This window comes from Bombyx mandarina, chromosome 22 (assembly GCF_030267445.1).
Source record: "Bombyx mandarina strain Sakado chromosome 22, ASM3026744v2".
Classification (NCBI taxonomy): domain Eukaryota; kingdom Metazoa; phylum Arthropoda; class Insecta; order Lepidoptera; family Bombycidae; genus Bombyx; species Bombyx mandarina.
This window is the reverse complement of record NC_143228.1, coordinates 2,167,332-2,189,279: the sequence shown is the minus strand read 5'-3', so window position 1 is coordinate 2,189,279 and position 21,948 is coordinate 2,167,332. Positions and strand designations below refer to the sequence as shown.

The following is a 21,948-nucleotide window of genomic DNA, read 5'->3' as shown; positions in this document are numbered from 1 at the left end:
AGTTTCTTAGAAATAATCAATGTTAATTAAAACTGTGCTAACTTAGCGCACTCTGCTGATGCATTTCTTCAGCATAATTCGGCATTGTGCGTTACTGAGTCGCATTATGCTCTGTAATTGGAAAACTACCTGTGCGATCAATGTATTTTTGTTTATGTAGGTGGGCGATGCTGCTCCCAGTAGGTGCTGAGTACATCTCAGGAGGCGCTTGAAACTTTAAATGATACGATGAATTAGGGACGCTAAATAAAAATTGGTGGGTAAAGCAGTGGATAAATAATTTTCGTTGCATTTCTTTTTATATGTATATTGTAGTCATATATTTATTGTATACATGTATTTTCTTCATGATTCTTCATGAGTAAAGGTTTGGTTTATCTCTCTCTCTTCAATCGGTCCCTCATTGCTGAGGATCGTGACTCCGTTTGATTCCGTCAGCTAGTTGTCTCCATCGATCCCGTTTTGTAGCTTGGTGGAGTGCGTCGCTGACAGGTATTTTTAGTTCCTCCGCTATGTATTTGGTATTATATTTATATTATTATTTTTATGATAGCCCTCTCCAAATATTGTATACCGCAACAAATCTGCTGTATTTTTTTCAGAAATTCTGTCGATGAAAACGGTTGCCTGGAACATATCACTTTTAGCGATTTATTTTCTTGAACGAGATTTCAAAGTTAGTGCTTTTAAAAGGTAGTACTTTGAAATCTCGTTCCAGAAAATAACTGTTAGATAACTAATAAATACAGATTTGTTAGTACAACTTTAATAGGAAACAAAAAATCGGTTGCAGATATCTAAACGTGGAGAATTGAGAATTTTGTTAACAAAAATGGAACCGAAAGTTAATGAATTGATATAAGCACATCAGGTTTCTTTCAAGTTGTAGTAAATAAGTAATAGGTTACGTTAAAAATCTCGATTTATTTGCTATATTTTTTTTAAATAAACCAGATAACTTTAGCCGTTAGTGTTTATTAGCAATAGCAAATGCTTTCGCTAAAATCGAATGCATTTCGGTAACACTTCAGTATCAGTATGACTAGTGATGTGTTGTTAAAAAAAATTCGAGTCCTACATCATTACATGTGATATTTGGCGTGCCCTAAAATTTAAAATTGGAAAGTAATCGATTTTAACAAGACAATAAACACAGTCGTTGTAGATCTTGAAAAATATTGTAAACTGTTCATTTGTTTTTTTCATGTATCAGAGGAACGATTCTATTCAAATATACTTGTTTTGTCAGCAGCGTGTCACACTATTTTAAATTATACAAGTGAGCTCCAATAATGAAATCGATGAACATACGCAGCATGGAGTTCTAACACACTTTCTAGGCATAAGAAACAACCTGAAACAACCTTTAGTAGGTACCAGTTTCGCTTTGTCCCTGGCTTTATTAATTTTGTTGAGCGACGGCGACTATTTACTATCTTGTGGGCTGTAAGCTTGGCTGCATACAAAGGCAATCAAAAAGAAAATATTTGGCGCAAAATAACGTGCAAAGAATGCCTCTCACAGCTCCTTACATACTTTATGAACTTTATTTGAAATAATTAAATTAAATTATATTTATTACACTATATATATATAGTGACTGGATTCTCAGTGAAACATAATTAAGAGGCTTAAAAATTAATACCAAAAACAACGTATCAACTGGCCACATAAATTCTATGGAGGAAAAACCTTTTTAAGTCAACTAGATTAAGATTGAAAAAAAAAAGTGAATTAAATATGTACGTCAAATAAATCAACAATTTCATTTAATTAAATAAATAAAATTAATTGCCAAGGCGACCACATATATCTATAAAAAGGTTTTTGGAAAAGCATGGAAAGGAGGTATAGAGTTATCTTATCACGAGACGTATTTGAGGTTTTAGAAAATAATTGTTCTGAAGATAATACTGAAAGATTGGAAACTTCTGAAGTTCTACCAGATTTTGAGCATCACTGCAAGCAATTATATTACCATGGTTTGTTTTTGTAATTTCTTTCAAAATAAAAAAGCCAAAATAACAATGATTTTGTAAATAAATTGAATTAAGGTAAAACTTTCGTTTGATAGATATTGCATTTCTTTTCTTGATGACAGCTTGAGAGCTTAATGGAGGAATATAGTAATTTCGATATCGATAATGAAATTCGAAACATTTCTATAATTCGTGTTTTATTTTTGTCAGCACTGCTCAGTGCTCATAATTTGGCAGGGTGTCCGTAGCCTAGGAAACGGGTGTAGCTACAGAATAACAACACTGATAAGTCATTTTCCTTATCGTGTTACATAAAAATATTTTTTTGTGTATTCATACAAGTAAATTCTAAATGTTAAGAAAATCGTAATCACCTTTAAAGTGGCGAAATATTTAAGGAACAATGAAAATTTTGACAGTTCAAAGTATGGCTGGCAGGTATCTTTCATGTTATTTCATGAATATTTCCGAAATTTAAGCCTACCTTAAACATTACTGACGTCCAGATTTCAAGTATTAATTTTGAATATTAATTTGACGCCGAATACGAAGTTTTCACGCACCGCTAGGACGTGAGACTGAGTTCCCCTCCGTTCCTGTATCAATTTTATCAGTTTTCGAGGTGGCAGGGAGCGGAGGTGGCGCCGACTGGCACGGCGCGCGCCCTCGTTACCTGCGAATACCAAAAATATATACAACTCAAAAACATATAAATAATATCTGACAAATTTTTCCTGTTATCATTGTTATCAGACCTCTGTCCTCACAGTTTTCGTTATCGTGTTTTAAATATAATTTAAATATTAATCAGTAGTGTAAGCTTTCATAATATTTAAGCAATTCGTATAAATAAGTCAATTAAACATCAACATTAAGCATGAAGTACAAAGAGTTGGTTATCTAGTAAATTAAAGCAATTTATTAGAGCCATATGTTCAAGAAAAACTCACAAATAGCGCACAAATTATATCTAATATCACAAATACATAATTATAAGCACAATAATAAACAGCCATGCATCATAGCACATGCACACAGCAGGTGGCACAAGCGGACCGTGACAAACCACCTGCCACCACCCCACAGCCAGTGAACACTACCCACACCACCTCTGCACTCTAAAAACTAGTCTAAAATGTCTCACATAGTAACTGGTGTTTGATCAATAATCCAACACAACGCTCAGTATCAACTGGCAACAAAGAATAGAATCATGTAATATTGTGTTAAAACAAATTGTGATTGTGAAAATGTCAGAGATGGGGTTTGAGAATGTATTTTATTTAGAAAGTGAGTTGCAGATTTATGTGTGTGTTGTTATTGAGAGTAAGGTACAGAGGGAAGGATGAGGTGTTGCCTGGATACGGTTCACGGACACTCCGCCCGTGCTCACTCCAGATCAATAACATCTCATCGCTCCGGGACTTTGTTATGCAATATGTTAACATCATATTTTTTACAGCATGGACATTGTTGTTATATAGAGTAATTTTAAATATGATGTTTTAATTTGTATATTAATAATAAGTAATAGTAAATAAATTTTGTTTTAATATAGCTCAATTTCATAGGTCCATTAGAATGTTTTAGATTTTTTCATATAACAGTTATCCATCATTTCAGTTATAAATGATTACATAAATCTACATAAACATTGAAGCTGTTGTTGAATTTTATTTTATTAATGATTAAAACATCTTAATACAGTTATGATAAAAAAAATGGCCAAAGTAAAAACTTTTAATTAATAGTAAGAGAGACATAAGATATTGACAGACATCTCATTATGATCATATATAAATATATAAAGACAATAAAAGGAAAATAAAATGTAATATAATTGTATTCCCTTTAAACTGCATATTAAAGAACAATTTTAGAAAATACACATAGAAGTTTAGAAATAGTGTGACTATATATGGGGGATAATTAATACAATTAGAATTGAACAATACTGATGTAAGGCTTCCCAAATTAAATGCAGGTAACAAACTTGAGGGTGGATTTCCACTCTACAGTTATTATTATTAAATACTCTTCCACTAGAATCCTATGTGTATTGATATAGATATGAATTGTTATAACTGAAATATGTTCATTTAATCTGTATCATTCAACTTTGGACCCAATCAGAACTGAAATGGAATTTCAAAGTATTTTTATGATGAAATATTTTTAGTCCAATTTAAAATAGCGACTTTCAAATGATAATAAAAATTTTGCAGATAAATTAATATTTAATTTTATCAGTACAGGAATAAAAACACGAATTTTTTATGAGTTTTGAAACTATGAATTTGTGAAAGTTAAATGCATTAATGTGCTGTTGCGAAAACTATTTTGTAAGTTATGGAATGGTGTTAGTCTTTTATTTCTATAGTCATTACCGATAAATGGTATTGTTAATAGCTTAAGAGAAATTGAAGTTTTCTGTTTCAGACTACTTTGTTATTATAATTTTTTGCATATAGTTATTATTGTGTGTAATTTATATATTTCAGATTTTGAGTGCGCCGGCGACGAGGTGCTCGTGGAATCGTCGCCGCCTCCATCGCCAGGCATGGCGGCGAGTCTAGCGGCGCCCACACAGGTCACCATTCCTTAAATCAAAGATATCCTCTTTTTTGTAAATTAATTTCAGGGATGAGTCTTCAAATTAAAGGGTTCCTTGAATTTTAGAACATACAGTCTAAAAGTGTAAGTTTGTTATGATAATTGCTCTCGGACGTACTTACCTCCGGATCCCATAGACATCGTAACTCCAATTCGGTAGTAGATGCATTCACGAAGCAGCTGCTCTCGAGCTGTCAGGTCTCCTTCGGTGGCGCTCGGACAGCTATTAGCAAATCTCATCTGGCTGAACTGTCCCACCTGTCCTGGTAAAATGGTAAAAGCTTTCGGGGCACCAGTAATCATTCCAAACTGGCAGTGCGAGAGACTCGGACAAGATTGTGTCTCATCACTCGTTTAAAGCACAAGTCATAGCGTTCAGGAAACAGCGAAGTGAAATTGTTACTCAGTGTAGCTGGATGGATGGTGCGAGGAAAAAATGATCTCTAGAAACGCGTCGACGAATGCAGTGATTTTAGATAGTAGGGAATAACTTAACTTTGGAGGTAATAAAGTGTAGGTGAAATATTCATGCAACTTTTCGCCTTGTCTGGAGTATCCGGTAGATATAAGAAGCAGAGAGAACCAATGCGTCTCGATAAATCTAAAAGTTTCAATTAATTCGCGTAATTAAATTCCGACTAATGGCCATTCAGTCTACTTCTGTCTCAAATATCTTAAGCACTTAAGTCCTAAGCTTCTATCGATGCTTCTGCACCAAGGAGACTCTCATCCGGGAGAAATTTTGAAACAAAAAAAAAATTCCGGTATCGGAGGAGAGGCCACCAACATCTTTGTCCAAAATGCTAGCATTGGTGTGAGTTTCAACCCAGGGGCGCTGCCTTGAATACTACTGCGGGGCTATCGCTTGAAACGCTTTTCGTTCACATCGATACGTTGTATATTGTATTTATTTTATAAAACAGGGCAACGGCGCCGGCAATACTTCGCCCTCGGCGGTACGCGAACTCATCGTTATACCGGAGATACCGAATTCTATACAACTACAGCATGCTATGCAACAGGTACCTAATTGATTGATAACATTTCGATATCACTGCATATGATTACTAAGTCATTTTTAGTACGAACACGATAGGGGTCTTAATAATGGTGATTTATATGGTTATTAAGTAGAATCATTCGTCTATTGTAGCGTGGAGATACGTATTTTCATATGGAACTCCTGTATACTCAACACACTATTTCCATTTTAGTTTCTGGTGGGTGAGGTTATTACATGTCTGGGCGGATAAGAATCATCCTACCCATTCCTGTTACAAAGCAAGCATTTAAAAATGGGCCAATCGTTGTAAAATTAAGATTCTAATCTTAGGTCTCAAGATAAGAAGCGGCACTCGCGTTCTGGTTTCATGAGCTATGGCGACCGCTTAAGGGGTGAGACCAGTAGGTCGATAGCTCGTCTGGGAAACACCAAATTAGCCTGAGTTTTGAAAATTATGTAAATCGCCTTCGTTATCGAGAACGGGAGAACACATCAACTTTATAGAACGGGATTCCTTAAATAAATGGAAAACGTCTTCTGCGGTTTTTCAATCGGTTCATATAGACCTTATTGGGAACATTATGATCGTGAATACCAAAGGGGACATTTGTATACACGTATTAATCTATTTATTTATTGCTTAGGTGGGTGGACGAGCTCACAGCCCACCTGGTGTTAAGTGGTTATTGGAGCCCATAAACATCTACAACATAAATGCTGTCACCCACCTTGAGATATAAGTTCTAAGGTCTCAGTATAGTTACACATTACATTAGTGCTTCACGGCAGAAATAGGCAGAGTGATGGTACCCACTCGTGCGGGCTCACAAGAGCTCCTACCACCAGTAAATATTGTTTCATTTAAATTGACAAACAAAGTAAACAAATAGGGGTATTGGATGCCGCATTCGTTGACCGTTGTGACCTCGTTATGACCCCCAGTAAGAAAATGTATATAAATAGTTAACGTGACAGTATTTTTATTTAAAATTCAGGTGTCAAACACTTTGGTGGAGGTGAAAGGCGATAGCTCGGGGCAGTCCAGTCCATCTGTGGACGCCCAACACACGTACATCACCGTTGCCAGTGAGTTTATATAGATTTTACGACGTTTAAACATTGTAATTGCAACTCATCATCATTCTCCTGCCCTTCTCCCAGTCACTTAGGGTGGGCGCAACATCATTTCTCCTTCCATACTCCTCTATCATATATCATTTCTTCGCTTACTCCCCAACCCTCAGACACAGTCCACTGAGTTTCTCGCCGGATCTTCCCAGTGAGTCGCGTTTCCGATCCGGTGGTAGATTCTGCAAAGCACGGCTCTTGCTAGGATTCGTGTTAGCAACGTCGTTAGGTTTGAGCCCCGTGAGCTCACCTACTAGTTAAGGCTATGCTGATATAGCCTCTCAAGGCTCTCAGCTTAGGTAAGAAAAAGAAAAAAAATCACTCCCCTCTTACACATACCGTCTTTCACGCAATCCATTCATTAAATTTCTTAGGTCGACCTCTTCCTCTAAAGCCTTCCACATTCATAGATAGAACTCTCATAACAACCTCATTGTCATTTCGTCTCATACCATCCCAAACGCGCGCTTCTCATCTTCTCTGTCACAGGTGCCACTTTCAGACTTCTTCTAACATTGTAATTGCAACTATTGCCATTAAATTAGAATGGTAATTGCTGTTTGTGAACAGAATGTATTTTTCAAATGAACAGTGAGCGATTGTTGAACGAATGCTATTGTTGTTTGTTTTGCACAAGTGATTTTGGTTGTAATGAGTTTTGCACATGCAAGGGTCGTGGACTGGTCGGTATCCGGAAGCAACGGTAAAGGCCGAGGAGCACAGTGATGAAAGCAAGTCCTTTAATATTTCTTAATTCGATACGGTGTTGCCAACCTTCTAACCTTACTAATAGTAGTGGGCTCGGGGTTTATACAATAAAAAAATAATTACCTTAAACAGATCATAACATAAATGTAACTTGTTTAAGACAAACTCCATTATTTTGTTTTTTGAGTCTTTTTGCTTCACAATTAGCCTATTGATATTGTAACTAATACTTGAATTTGAAGCTTCCTGTTTTCGGTGTACAGATAATTAAAAGAAAAACCAATAACAAAAACGTTTTATTTTTTTTATATTTCGCTTTTAATCATACCGCATATTAAAACCTTTTTAGTCGTCTTAAAGACAATTCTGCCTACTAACAAACATTTAGGATTAAATTTACAAGATGCTTACCATAATGTAATAACTATTTAGTTTTATATTCGCGAAAACCCTTTGCATTTTTTAAACTTCGTGTGCAAAAAAAGATTTATAAATATGGTTTTGTCAAATCTGATCCGATCTTCAAATGTTAAAGTCGAATATTTTACCCACGCTCCTCGCTTTCCGCTACACACGGATTACGTAACAATATGTCCCCAATATCTATTCTAATACAAAAAGATCAAAGACTGGCAACACAATAGGTTGCGCCGAACACGTCTAGTTGTTCGGCCATCAACTCGGACTTTGCTCTCGTGACGTATAATCTGATTATCTTCTTCACCTGTTTGATACATCAAACGTGCTCATTATATTTAAAATATACTATTTAGCGACGTCTGTATTTATCTCACGAAAATATGAAATGTAGCTTGCGTTTATTGTGGCGGCAGATATCAACACAAGATATTTGACAGATGCCTGAATCTCGCTTACGACATTTTCATGATAAGCTTGCATATACCTATACTAGTTCCGAACAACAAAATTCGGACCGTCAGTGCCCACTGAGGTTCCCGCCGGATCTTCTCAATGGGTCGCGTTTCCGAACCGGTGGTAAATTCTGCGAAGCACTGCCCTTGCTAGGGCTAGTGCTAGCAACGTCGTCAGGTTTGAGCCTCATGAGCTCACCCACTTGTAAGGATTATGCTGAAATGGTCTCTCAAGACCATCAGCTTAGGTAGGAAAAAAAAATAAAAAAATCGAACCGTCGGTCTACCGAGCAGTATCAACCGCTCGGTGGAAGAGCTTCCTTATATCGTTATCCCCAAAGTACAATTCAATTCGTAATAATATATGTATTAATACATACAAGATGTGCTTTGGATCCTCTCGATCCACCTTTGGTGCTTTTAGGCAAACCAAGTCCCGGTCACCGTTCTATGTGGAACACGTTACGTGCATATGTTTTGCGCTAAGTTTCTCGCCAGATTTCCTTAGTTTTTCACGATTCCGATTCGGTGGTAAATTTAGCGAAGCACTGCTCTTCTTAGGGTAGATGTTAGCATTTTTTTTTAGGATAAGCCCTGTCAGATCGCTCACTATGTGATGTCTAGCTTCCCCTGAGGCGATACGGAGTTAGGAAAGAGAAGCACACAAAAAAAGCACATAGGTACCCACATTCGTAATTTGTGTTCAAGTATGAAAACTATATCTGTTATCTGTAAAGCGTCTTTGTTCCGGTGTTTGCTTTTATATAACTTTAATTTACACGTTCAATAGATATAAGTATTACTTTAACTCTCCCACAAACCACTAATCACTTTTATTATTATTCTCATACCGCTCTTGTAGATTTTTGGTAAGAGATTTCTTTAAATAAATTATAACCAGTAATGTTGAACTCGATTTTTCTATTTTTTTAAATTGCCGGCATTTCATTACCGAGTATATATTAATTCCAATAGCTAAATTATTATAAGTATTATGAAGTACTAAATATGATGATAATGAAACAGTTCCTTTTAGTACACAAATCCTACCAATATTGAATAACGCTATCGATAGATTACCGTTAAATTAGAGCTTTGACAGTTCACCTACTCAATCGTTTAATCTGGCATAACTCCCTAGGTTAACAGCATAAGTAGGCAAATAATAATGATAGATTGAACCAAGAAACAGGAACAATTTAAATCGTATAAAATTACCGATCTCTTCCCCAACTCAGTTCGAACATAATCTTCGAAGCTTTTCCATAAAGTTTATTGGAAAAAATGCAATAATAGGGGATAATTGCGATGTGCCCCGTCGGATTATCTACCTGAGCGATCACTCGGTGATGGGGCGTTGTCAAGGGGTTGTTTATTGTCTGACGTGCACCTGTGATACGATATAGGCCGCGTGGCGCGCGTACGCACCTCCCTGATGAGTTTAATGACTGGTGTTCCACTGGGTTTTTTTTTCCGTGTAAATTTGGATATCACGTTACATTATTAAATTATGTTCTTTGTAGGATAGTCTTAATAGTCTACAGACCCCGCTGAGTTTCTCGTCGGATCTTCTCAGTGGGTCGCGATTACGGTCCGGTAGTAGATTCATTCGCGAAGCAGCTACTCTTGAGTTGTTAGGTCTCCTTTGGAGGCGCTCGGCCAGCTGTTAGCAAATACCACCTCTCCGGGCTGAGCCCTTGCTTGCCCACCTGCCCTGGTAAAACTGGAAAGGCCTCCGGGCCACTAGTGATCTCTCAAACATAAATAAAAAATCTACAATAAAGCGCGAGATAAGTGTGAACTAAAAAAATACATTTTCATCTTCAAATGAATCTATATCTATAAAATTGCGCGGACGGAGGAGTATGAAATTTTCCACACTTTAGAGAATATAGAGAAGAAGTGGGGAATGCTAATATTTTTTTAAAATTATGGATTAAAAATACATTAAATCAATAAAGAAAACATTACACACCCTGCCATGTATTTGACACACACAATTATACTCTTTGTTTATTGTCAAACTTTTGTTATTGCTTAAAGTCTGTAGTCAAATTGAGAATAGGTTAATATTGTTTATCTTTAATATTACGGGTATTTGTCTATAGTGTAGTCTCAGCGAAATCTGTAACAATTGAACCATAATAATGTTGAAACTTATAATTTCAATTAATTATAGTCGAATTTGGACTACTGCGGGTATAAATAAATTTGAAATGACATCAGAAAGGTTACAACATTCGTACGAATCGACATAGTTACTAAAAATACGGTTTTAATCTTTTGTTTATTTTTGTATTTATTTCTACTTGTATTTAAAACTTTGGATATTATAAGGTTATGTATGAATTGTTTTATATGAAAAGCTGTTTTGGATGTCATCGAACCCAAACGAAACCCATGAATGGTTTGCAACAGAAATGAGCACCACAGTGGAACACCTATATATTACTGTACATTACGGTAGTACCAACCCAAATGGGATCACAGTAGACTCTAGCTACTAGTAAAAACTGCATACTGCCACTTAAATAAGTCAGTTAAAACAATTTGCATGTTAATAAAGTTAATCAAGATGTCAGTAATTATTGATGCTGGTTACTTTTGGTGTTGCGCGGACTGTCTCGGGCGTGGATACCTATTTTATTACGTTATGATTTATTGGGCCGTTTCAATTCTATGAGATGAAATTCATATGAAAATTCAATTTTCTCTCTTACGCATTTTATTACCGTACGAAGGAAAAATAAATTGTCGTTTTTAGTATTTTAATAAACGAAAATTACATGAATTAATAATTTGTTTTAGTAAATGTGTACGAATAATGTTATTTGCGGAAAAATAAATAAATAGTGAACTTAATAAATATATAAAAATAAAATAAAAGCCTCAACAATATTTTTATTAATATATTACTAATAATATTTCTTTACAAGCGTCAAGCAGATTTATTAGGTATTTTAAAAATAAATGTTCATATTTTAACATATTTTTTGAAAATTTAATTTTGTTATAAGAACAGAGGCGATTTTTTTAACAGTGTTTTAATAATATAATAACAGTCGTTTTGACTCTTTGATCTAATAAATAACGTTTCTAATAATCTACTATCAAACAAAATAAAAAATAATTAGTATAACAATACAATTTATTTATTCGCCTGTCTGTGTTTATCAATAAACAAACGGTTTTTTTTTCTTCTACAAAAGGCAACGTAATTATATTGGTTCGGCTTCGTTTCAAATTATAGTATAGTCTGTGCAGCACACGCTCAGCATTGTATAGAATTAACAGTATAGTATAATCAGAAATTTCAATTAAACTAACAAGCATAGTAACAAGTCGAAAATCACTTTGTAGGGATAAGGGATAAATCCATAGCAACACGGGGGGAAAGTTAAAACGGTCAAAACAGGTGGGATACATGGACGGGTATTGCAGGTGGGAATTATTAACGAATAAAATAATGAACAAGTATTGGCATTATTGCAAGTATTGGCTTCTTTGATTTTTATTAAGAAATAAATATTTACACATTTTTATATCTCATGTTTCCTTGATATATTTTTTCAAATTATAGAGATATAAATATTTACACAATTAATTAATTAATTTCGTCGTTCATAGTCACTAAGAAATGTTTGAGTTCGAATGCTATGATGTGGGAAGGAGAAAGAAAATGATATTTTTAGATGATTTCAGAATAGATATTATAAGGCGATGTTTGTATTCTACTGAAATCTCAAATCAAAACTTGATGGTCTTCGATTGAATTTGTAATATGTTCATAGCTCATTCTATTTTTTTGTTTGTTTAAAATGTCATAGCTTTAATTGCAAAGACATTGAGAATAATCAATCTTTCTAACTTTTTAACTATATGCGCTTGATATTGGAACTGAAAAATGGTGAAAGCCTACAATCGCGTTTCCCAGTAAATATAAACAATTTCGACCCTCCCAAATTACCTTCCCTTATGTATTCGTGAAGCGTACATACTCTGCGTAATTCGCACAAAAGAGCGTATCGCGTGAGGGAGACGGCGCGAGTTCAGTCGAGATAGACGCCTCTGCTCTCCGGGTAGCGGCGGCCCGGAGTTGCCTGGGAGATCTCCAGCGACATGGAGGTGCCGAGATACCGTTCCTTCTACCCCTGTGAGTGAACCCTCCTCAAGGTTACATCATTGTACCTTCGAGGCGATAGACGCTTGTATCATTTTTCTCCTCGTGTAACCTTTTCAAGAGAATAACATATTTTTTGTATTTTTTAAAAAGCGCTTTTAAAATATTTCATTTCTATTATAGTTTTGTCATAATATTGATTTTTACAATTGATTAATAACATAGAAAATCTTATCGTAAATTCAATGATAATTTAGTAGTAATGGAATCCGAAAAAAACACCACCATGGAGTACAGTGCATCCTAGTAATTATAAAAATATTTTTTAGTTAACTTATTCCCGATATCGGCTAGGTTTTAATCTTGTTATTTTTACTACTAATGCTTTTTGAGAATGGTGTGTCAATAAACTAAACTAAAACAAGGTTTCTACTTAAAAACTAACAGAGCTAAATAATATCTGTGCTTTTCAGCTTGCGGGTGAAGACATTCAATCTTAATTTAAAAACTAATTAATTAAATGAACAATTTTTTTTTAATTCCAGGCGAGGGGGGCAATGGGACCAACTACCACGTACAGTACGTCACGGAGCCACAAGAGATATACACACAAGGGAATCAAACGCATATGTAAGTAAAGCAATTCTATACCGATTTCATAATAACATTGTATGTTTGAATGATTGTTACCGAAGGCCTGAATGAAATTCCGTGAAATTCAGTGATTTTACGTAACGACCGGTGTAAAAAAATCTCTTAAATTACAAAATTGAAGATTTCCCTGGCGATGGGCGTATCTCAAATCCGTGCTCTGTGCCCTCGCCCTATTAATTTTTGCTGCGAACGTTCTTGTGTTTTATAGCAGTACAGCCGAGACTTTAGTCTCGTGATGGGCAGCTTTATTGACCTTGTCAGCAGGTTGATAATGATTTTGTCTACGTACCGTGAAAAATACTCTAAAGCTATCAGACAGTGTTACTGTAAGAACTGCATGTAACCGCTTCCGAAGCTGACAAGCGAATAATGTTTTCTATTTGCACGCTGAAGGACTGAACGAAGGCGGATAGTTTGTTCCACTTGCTGTTTTGTTTAATGACGACTGATTGAATCATCAGTCAGTATAAGTGTTTCTTTTTTTTTTCTTACTGGTGGTAGGACCTCTTGTGAGTCCGCACGGGTAGGTATCACCACCCCGCCTATTTCTGCCGTGAAGCAGTAACGCGTTTCGGTTTGAAGGGTGGGGCAGCCGTTGTAACTATACTGAGACCTTAGAACTTATATCTCAAGGTGAGTGGCGCATTTACATTGTAGATGTCTATGGGCTCCAGTAACCACTTAACACCAGGTTGGCTGTGAGCTCGTCCACCAATCTAAGCAATTAAAAAAAGTTTCGTGTATCAGGGAGGAGCTACGTACGTACCCGGTGTACGGAGTCGCCACCGTCGCGAACCCGGCCCCGGCCGAGGGCACGTCGTTTGACAGCAACTGGGGCGGAGCCTCCTCGGCCGAATACTCCGCTTATGGCATCGTTGTAAGTACAACGGTATTTCAACTCTTCGAACTAAATTTCTTTTGTCGAGTTCCGAAGGTTCGGTCACTACAGTCCCTAAACTATAAGATGACACTCATGACAGATGAATAATGCTTTGAGGAATTGTTCGAGATTATTCCATCGTCTCGTTTTTACTATTGCTCCAGTCGCCGACGGGGCATAGGTTAAACACACTACCTAGAGCCACCGTGTTCATCGACAGTGCGTTCTCACAGATCCCTTCTGACATCCAGATTTAGATTTAATTTCCCTCGTCGGTGTTTTTTGAGCTCTATGACATGTCTTTCTTCAAACGAGGTTTACGGGGTCCTTGTGGGTAGACGATCTTACGACCCTGATGGTGAGTGGTTACCGTCACCCATGGACTTCAGAAATGCCAGGGGCAGAGCGAAGCCGCTACCAAATCTATATATATCTCGCCCGGTCTTAACTGTCAGTCACCGGACCCCACAGACAGCGCAAGACTACTACTAGATTGTAGTCTCATTGTGTGGTTGTGTGTGCGAGGTGGCCGGCGACGAGGCGGAGGCGCCGTCGTCCCCCGCGACCCCCGGCGCCCCCCGCATGCCCCCCGCCACCGTGCAGTGGCTGCTGGACCACTACGAGACCGCGGACGGTAACAACCACACACTTTCCTGCACTACTTATTCAGTTCAGCTTTAGTTCAGTACTCAGTTCAGCTTATTCAGTTCAGTTCAGCTTTAGATGTTGATTAGATGTTAAATATACATATATATAAGTCACAGCCCACTGAATTTCTCGCCGGGTCTTCTCAGTGGGTCGCGTTTCCGATCCGGTGGTAGATTCTGCGAAACACTGCTCTTGCTAGGGCCAGTGTTAGCAACACTTCTGGTTTGAGCCCCGAGAGCTCACCTACACGCTAGGGTAAAGCTGAAATAGCCGCTCCAGGCTATCAGCTTAGGTAGGAAAATAAAAAATATATATAAAACTTGGTCGGTCTGACCAACAGTAACACCCGCTCGGTGGAAGATCTTCCTTTTGTCGCTCATCGAAGTATGTATGCTAATTGCGTTTCTTGGAAACGCCATTAGTATGATTCACTACTACGACTACTACTATGTGAACAGGCGTGTCCCTGCCCCGCTCGAGCCTGTACGCGCACTACCTGCGGCACTGCACGTCGCACCGCCTGGAGCCGGTCAACGCGGCGTCGTTCGGCAAGCTCATCCGCTCGGTGTTCGTGGGGCTGCGCACCAGGCGGCTCGGCACGCGCGGCAACTCCAAGTACCACTACTACGGCATCCGCGCCAAGCCGCACGCCGCCGCCGACACCAGCGCCGACACCGCCGCCGCCGACAAGACCGACCTCTACGACGCACAGGTATCCGTGCCTGTACTGCCGTAGAGCGTAACGTGGCTCTTGCTACTTTCAATTGCTTAAACCAATAAAGTGATTTTATCAAATATGTACCTAAACATAAATTGGGTTGTTCTTAATCTGTACAAATATTATTAATGAAAAGAAATGAGAAACATCCTTATTATTTTTCGGGATAAATAAAAACTACCGAAGCATAAGTTAAAACTGTATTCAACACTTAAAACACTTAACGACCACTTTAAAATTCTCAATTCACTTCTTCTGCTTCGCTTCAGGTGATCCGTTTGCTGTTTCGCTTCGAGTAGCTCTGTTTACTAATTGATTTCGTGTTGTCTCTGCAACGCTTGTATAGTTGATACGACATCCCTAGGCTTATCGAGAACATTCTGGGCAAGTCGAGTAGCTTCGATGTGTGTTCCTGTTATCTGACAATAGATGGCGTTGTACTTCTCGATTTTACTAGTATATTCGATATTCGTTCAGCTATTCGGTGATACTCTGGCGTTACTGTTACCGGTGTAAGAATATTGTCACATGTGCTGAGAAAGCGGTGAAAGCGTTGCCTTGTATAGTAGTATCAAAATAACAGTAGGAATTCCACAATCCAAAGAATAGCTAATTAGATAATTTTATTGAGTACTAGCTCTGAGCGACAGCTAGTAGTTCGTTTCCAAATGATTCTTGTCCACCTGATGGTTGTCTGGAAGAGATCGCTCTTAGCGATAAGACCGCCAATTGTACTTTTTTGTTTTTAATGTATCGCACTGTTTATTTGTTTTTTGGTGTACAATAAAGAATACTTTCTCTCTCTCTCTCTCACAAACATAATCTATACTTCTTTTTTGTTTTTTATGATTGAAGAATTACTGGTGGCCCGGAGGCCTTTCCAGCTTCACCAAGACAGGTGGGCGAGCAAAGGCTCAGCCAGGAGGGGTGGGATTTGCTAACAACTGCCCGAGCGCCTCCGAAGGAGACCTAAAAATTCAAGGGCAATTGCTTCGCGAATGAATCTACTACCGGATCGGAATCGCGACCCACTGAGAAGGTCCGGCGAGAAACTCAGCAGGCTGATGTATGGGTTAGGTTGCACGTCGACCTCTTTGTCGAGTTCGACGAGTACGGTTACCGGGGTTCCTCAGCCTGCTCCTAGGCTGAAGGCTGAAGGCTAGAGCTGAAGGTATCTAATGCAAGAGTTATTGGATCTGATGGATCCGTATGGACGTGTCTAGGGCGACGACGGTGACTTGCTCCTGCGTGATCAGGATTCGGGGATAATCTATACTATTTCGCCTTTACATACATGTGAACATGCAAACATTTTGATAGTCGAACTGAAGGTATATGTTGTACCTTTACTAAATTATACTTCATCAATCTGTTAAACGTAGGTGGACAGTTAACCTCCAGTAAACCGTTTGTGTATTTACCATATGTACCCCAAAGACGCATTTCCCCCGGGTCACTTTAAATAAAAATATCGCGTTTCCGATCCGTTGGAAGATTCTGCGAAGCACTGCTCTTGCTAGAGCCAGTGTTAGCAACACCTCCAGTTTGAACCCCGAGAGCTCACTTACACGCTAGGGTAACGCTGAAATAGCCTCTCAAGACTATCAGCATAGGTAGGGAAAAAAGGGAGCGTGTGACACGGCGGTTGAGAGCCGCTCTTCTATTACTAAACTTTATAATTATTTACAGACGTAATTTAACGGGTATTAAGTTTATATTGTGATGAGTATAACTACTACTTATTCCGGAAATGTTACTGCTCTCCCTTCTCCTTGCGTCGATAATCCTCAATGCTGAGGTTCGTGGCCTCATGAGGCTGTCTTGGGAAAATAAACGTGGCGGGGTCCCGCGTCCTTCCACGGCAGTGCTTTTGGAAGAGATTTAGTTCTTCGATGCCGCTGAAGACTGATTTGGGTCCGGCTAATTGTACGCTGCCAGACATGCGGTGTTGACTGTTTTACGTTGGAAACGGTCGAACTCCCACTCAGCCCTCCTCTTTTCTCATCCGGGCTTGGGACCGGCATTGGCAGAGTTCACTGCTCTAAAAGGCAGTAAATTAAGTTGAAGAATTCAAATTTCAGGAAGGTAGGGCGCGTTCAAGCGAGCGCGAGACCGCGTCTAGTCCGGTGGGGATCAGCGGGGTGGCGCACCGGCAGTACCTGGGGACCGTGACCGCGCCCGACCCCCCCGAGCTGCTGCTGGACGAGCTGCCCGACGACGTGCCGCCCTCCGCCCTCCCCGCGCTGCGGAAACATCACAGGTCAGACACGACTTTTGGCCTTCTAGTAATTTATATAACTATCTTATTTAATATGTATATTATTATGCACTTTCGACTCGTCGACGAGCCCTACACTACTGTAGGTTTTAGTTTGTTTCGCAACAATACAGTCGTTTGGTCTTAAATTATGTTGGTCGATTAATAGTTTGTAACTATTGGATACGTCCCAAGAGAAGCTTGTATCTAACATAGCTGCCATTTACCGTCCGGGGGAGGGTAGCGGGGGCGCTCCCCTGTCCCTGCCTGTCGCGCTTGAGTTCCGTTTCATCCGGCAGAAACAGGCAGGGACTAAACATAATCCTGGTGTTAAGTAGTTAGATAGACATCACAGCATGAATGCCCAATATTGTCTTTAATAATTTAATTGAAAATATCACATGTCGCGAGTGTTATTGTTGAAAATGTATTCTCTTACAACATATTGCTAGTTTAGATAGGTATGTAAAATGTGGTTAGAACTCGTGCAGAGAGCACGGGAGCTCGTTCCTGGAGGCGGTGGCGGCGCTGGACACGAGCGGCGTCGAGCGCACGCGCCGCTCGTTCTGGCGGGGGGCCGCGGGGGGGGACGCGGGCGCGCTGTGTCGCCGCACGCTGCTGGCGCTGGCGGCGCGCCGGGACGTGGCGCGGTGGCTGCGCAGCGCCGACCTGCTGCTGTACCAGCGCGCCGTCGACCTGCTGCTGCCCGACGTGCTGCGCCCCATCCCGCCGCAGCTCACGCAAGCCATCCGCAACTTTGCCAAGACTCTCGAGTCGGCTTTGGCGGGCGCCTCCAACGGAGCGCCGCCGGCCGCCAGTCGGGCGCAGGCCGCCGCCGCCGCCGCGCTGGCCGCTGCCCTGCGGCGCTACACCTCACTCAACCACTTAGCGCAGGCCGCCAGAGCCGTGCTCACTAATCATCATCAAATCCACCAGGTGAGATGTAACATTTAAATCACTTTGTAAATGTAAAGTTTGATATAATGTAAAGTTATATACGGGAATAGTTATAGTAAATGTTGCATTTTGTAGCATATAAACGTAAAGGAGCTTCCCGACAATATTCTGGTCCCGGCGGCTGAGCGCAGAGCTTGTTTTGCAGATGGTGCTGGACCTCAACCGCGTGGACTTCCGCGTGGTGCGCGAGCAGGCGGCGTGGGCCTGCGCCTGCGCGGCCGCCCCGCACGCGCTGCGCCTTGAGACGGACTTCAAGGTAGGTGGTCGCGGGGCGCGCGGCGGGGGGCGTGGGGGCCGCCCGGGGTGCGCTGACCCGGCACTGGGTGTTGCAGGCCACGCTGTGCCGCGGCGCGTCGCTGGAGCAGTGGGCGGCGTGGCTGGAGGGCTGCGTGGGCGCGGCGCTGCTGCCGCACGAGGCTCGGCCGGGCTACACGCGCCGCGCCCGCCGGCTGCTGCTGCACTGGTCCTTCTACTCCTCGCTCGTCATCAGGGAGCTCACGCTCAGGTGCGCCGGCGGGCAGCTGTACACGTGTACACGTGTGACGTGTGACCGGAGGTGTCCGCATTAAGTAAAGCTGTTGGGGCGCAGGTCGGCGGCGTCGTTCGGCTCGTTCCACCTGCTGCGGCTGCTGTACGACGAGTACGTGTCGTACCTGGTGGAGCGCCGCGTGGCCGCGCACCGCGCCGCGCCGCCCATCGCCGTCATGCAGCGCGCACTCGTAACTATCATATACTACTTCTGTTTACTCGTTAACTCTATCAGAATGAAAATTAGATAATTCTAATTTTCGTTTGTGCATTCGTAATCCTAGGATCTAATCAACATGACCGCTTATGAATATCAAAAAACTAATTTTTGAAGTTATACTTCTTTAGGCGCGTTATAAAAAATTGATGAGATGAAATTTTACGATGCGCGCGCACCGTGACACAAAATTAACAGAATGAAATTGCCCACTAAATCGCTCATTACAATACGACCGACGTAATTTGGCGAGTCTGAATATAGCCGCAGGTGAACTTTCCGAACCGTACCGAAAATACCGAATTTATAAGATGTCAAGAAAAGGATGTCCAATATGCGTGTTTAAGGATTTTGTTTAATCGATTTTCTTTCAAATTGATTAAAATTTAAATAAAAAAAAAAGAAATAAATTTAATAAAAATAAAGTATAACTTCTTAAGCGCGTATAACCAAATATTAACCCATAGACAAAAGTGACCGAATTTGAAAATAGAATTCCAAATTTTTTTAATAAAATTAATTTGAATTTAGAATGCATTCCCAATCATACATAAATAACGTTACAAATGGTCAGTATTGTAAAATGGCTACCTCATAAGTAAATCTTGTAGACTAAACATTTAAATTTGGAATGTCCGGTCGACTTAGTCCGCGACCAGCTGACGCGACACTAGCGTCACACGTTATCTCGGCGAGTACGACGTCACAGTGCGTTTCCAGAGATCTTTTTTTGCCACGTACCATCCGGCTATGGAACGAGCTACCCTCCACGGTGCTTCCTGAGCGCTATGACATGTCCTTCTTCAAACGGGGCTTATGGAGAGTACTTAACTGTAGGCAGCGGCTTGGCTCAGGTGGGCCGTATGCCCGTCTGACAACAAGGGCAATTAAAAAAAAAATTCCGTCCGACTTTGTGCCTCTGTTGTCTGGAGACTACGTTGCGCAGGACGACGACGACGACGTGGCAGAGGACAACTCTCGCGGCGACGGCGACGACGACAACCCGGACTGGGAGTGGGACGACGAGGACGAGGAGGACGACGAGCCTCTCGACAACAAGAAGCACAAACTCAACGACTGAGCTCAAGGTAATCTGCGCCTTACGAACGACGGTCTTAACGACGATAGTTGCTAATCTTAATTTATTAGGTGTTGCATAAGATTAACGTTACAAGTGGAGGCCTCAAATTAGCATTCTTTGTACTATGGGAACCCAAACAAAAAGCAAACATCCTTGTTTATGGTAATTGAACCCACGATCTTCCTCCCAGCGGTCAGGGCGCCACCGCTCCACTGGGCCAGTCTCGTGTCGTAATAAATCAAGAGGACACGGCCATTATCTGATCCCGTCCAGCTATTACTACCGCTTCACGATCCACTTGACATCAAAGGTTTTGTATTTCTCTCGGAATCTCGACCTTTAGAATATAATTTTAAATGAATTATGTAAACACCATTGCCCAACACATTCTCAATTTACTGCCCTATTTTGAATAATGGTGTTAGGTGATACACCGTTGTCTATAACATCTGGTGATCTTTGGTCACGAGATGACGGAGAGGTTGTTGGACGGGTTCAGGTCGCACCCGGTGCCCCGCCCCCCACACCGCGCCCTTGTCCCCCGCACGGCCCCCTACTATGTGTATGTTTTTTTTATTGCTTAGATGGGTGTACGAGCTCACAGCCCATCTGGTGTTAAGTGGTTACTGGAGCCCATAGATATCTACAACGTAAATGCGCCACCCACCTTGAGATATAAGTTCTAAAGTCTCAGTATAGTTACAACGGCTACCCCACCCTTCAAACCGAAACGCATTGCTGCTTCACGGTATAAATAGGCAGGGTGGTGGTACCCACCCGTGCGGACTCACAAGAGGTCGTACCACCAGTAAACCATTGCGTGGCTTCCGAAACTTTGCGATTGTACTCAGACCTCATGTGTCACGACGACTCAAAACACTCCGGCTTAGTGACATCATTATTTTAATTACAGTTTTCGAACCGAGCAAGTCCGGATACGGTTGGGTGTTGTTTAAAGGGAGTCACGGGGGACTCGTCGCGAGTGACTAATACGAACACAGGATTTAGTCTCTTACGTTACTGTAATTATATAAGTACCAAAGAAATTGTTTTAAGAGTTTTTGTCACTTGGCTTGCACCGGCGCACCGACCACTGCATTAGGCTATTCACGTTCTGTGTGCTTGATGTGAGTTTTTTAACGTTGTCGATAGCGTAAACGTTAACTAAATTTTGTATGGAGCTGGAACGTTTGCCTACGTTTGCCGCTAGGGGCGCTGCTGTTTCAACTATATACAAAGTTAAGTTAACTTTTACGCTATCGACAACGTTAAAAAACTCGCACTAAGCACACTGGTTCTCGGAGGTTTAACGTAGGAGAGTAGATAGATAGATGTGAAACTAAATATTTTTTTAATGGTTTTCATTATTTTGTTGGGTGATTGCGTGATAGAATAATTGCCTCAACGGACTGAACCCGCGCTGTTTCATTCGAGAATTGTGTTTGTGTTAATTGGTCTGCTAAAGTGTTTATTATATCCAAAAGTTCCACAGGACAGATGGAACTGATTTTTAAATACATTTTAAACAAGTTTCCTAGATGAAGGCCCTTGCAATTTGTCTGTTTGTTCATGTTTTTATTCTTGT

At 40.4% G+C, this 21,948-nt stretch overlaps 1 protein-coding gene across 6 annotated transcripts; it reads left to right on the top strand.

The window, feature by feature from the left end:
* Nucleotides 1–1,744: 1,744 nt before the first annotated feature.
* Nucleotides 1,745–21,409, top strand: Rfx (regulatory transcription factor Rfx). 6 transcript variants are annotated; one of them, XM_028187572.2, is made up of 16 exons: nucleotides 1,745–1,982; nucleotides 4,481–4,569; nucleotides 5,516–5,614; nucleotides 6,591–6,681; nucleotides 7,395–7,454; nucleotides 12,969–13,053; nucleotides 13,825–13,954; nucleotides 14,483–14,591; nucleotides 15,064–15,317; nucleotides 17,405–17,583; nucleotides 18,072–18,516; nucleotides 18,683–18,793; nucleotides 18,870–19,042; nucleotides 19,127–19,256; nucleotides 20,229–20,370; nucleotides 21,277–21,409. In XM_028187572.2, the coding sequence occupies exons 1-15, from the start codon at nucleotides 1,838–1,840 to the stop codon at nucleotides 20,361–20,363; spliced, it is 2,235 nt and encodes a 744-aa protein (XP_028043373.2). In that variant the 5' UTR covers nucleotides 1,745–1,837; the 3' UTR covers nucleotides 20,364–20,370; nucleotides 21,277–21,409. The 6 variants fall into 6 exon arrangements, with proteins under 6 accessions (XP_028043373.2, XP_028043382.2, XP_028043406.1 ...); XM_028187605.2 differs by lacking the exon at nucleotides 1,745–1,982 and adding an exon at nucleotides 2,191–2,417; XM_028187597.2 differs by lacking the exon at nucleotides 1,745–1,982 and adding an exon at nucleotides 2,209–2,413.
* The last annotated feature ends 539 nt before the right edge of the window (nucleotides 21,410–21,948 follow it).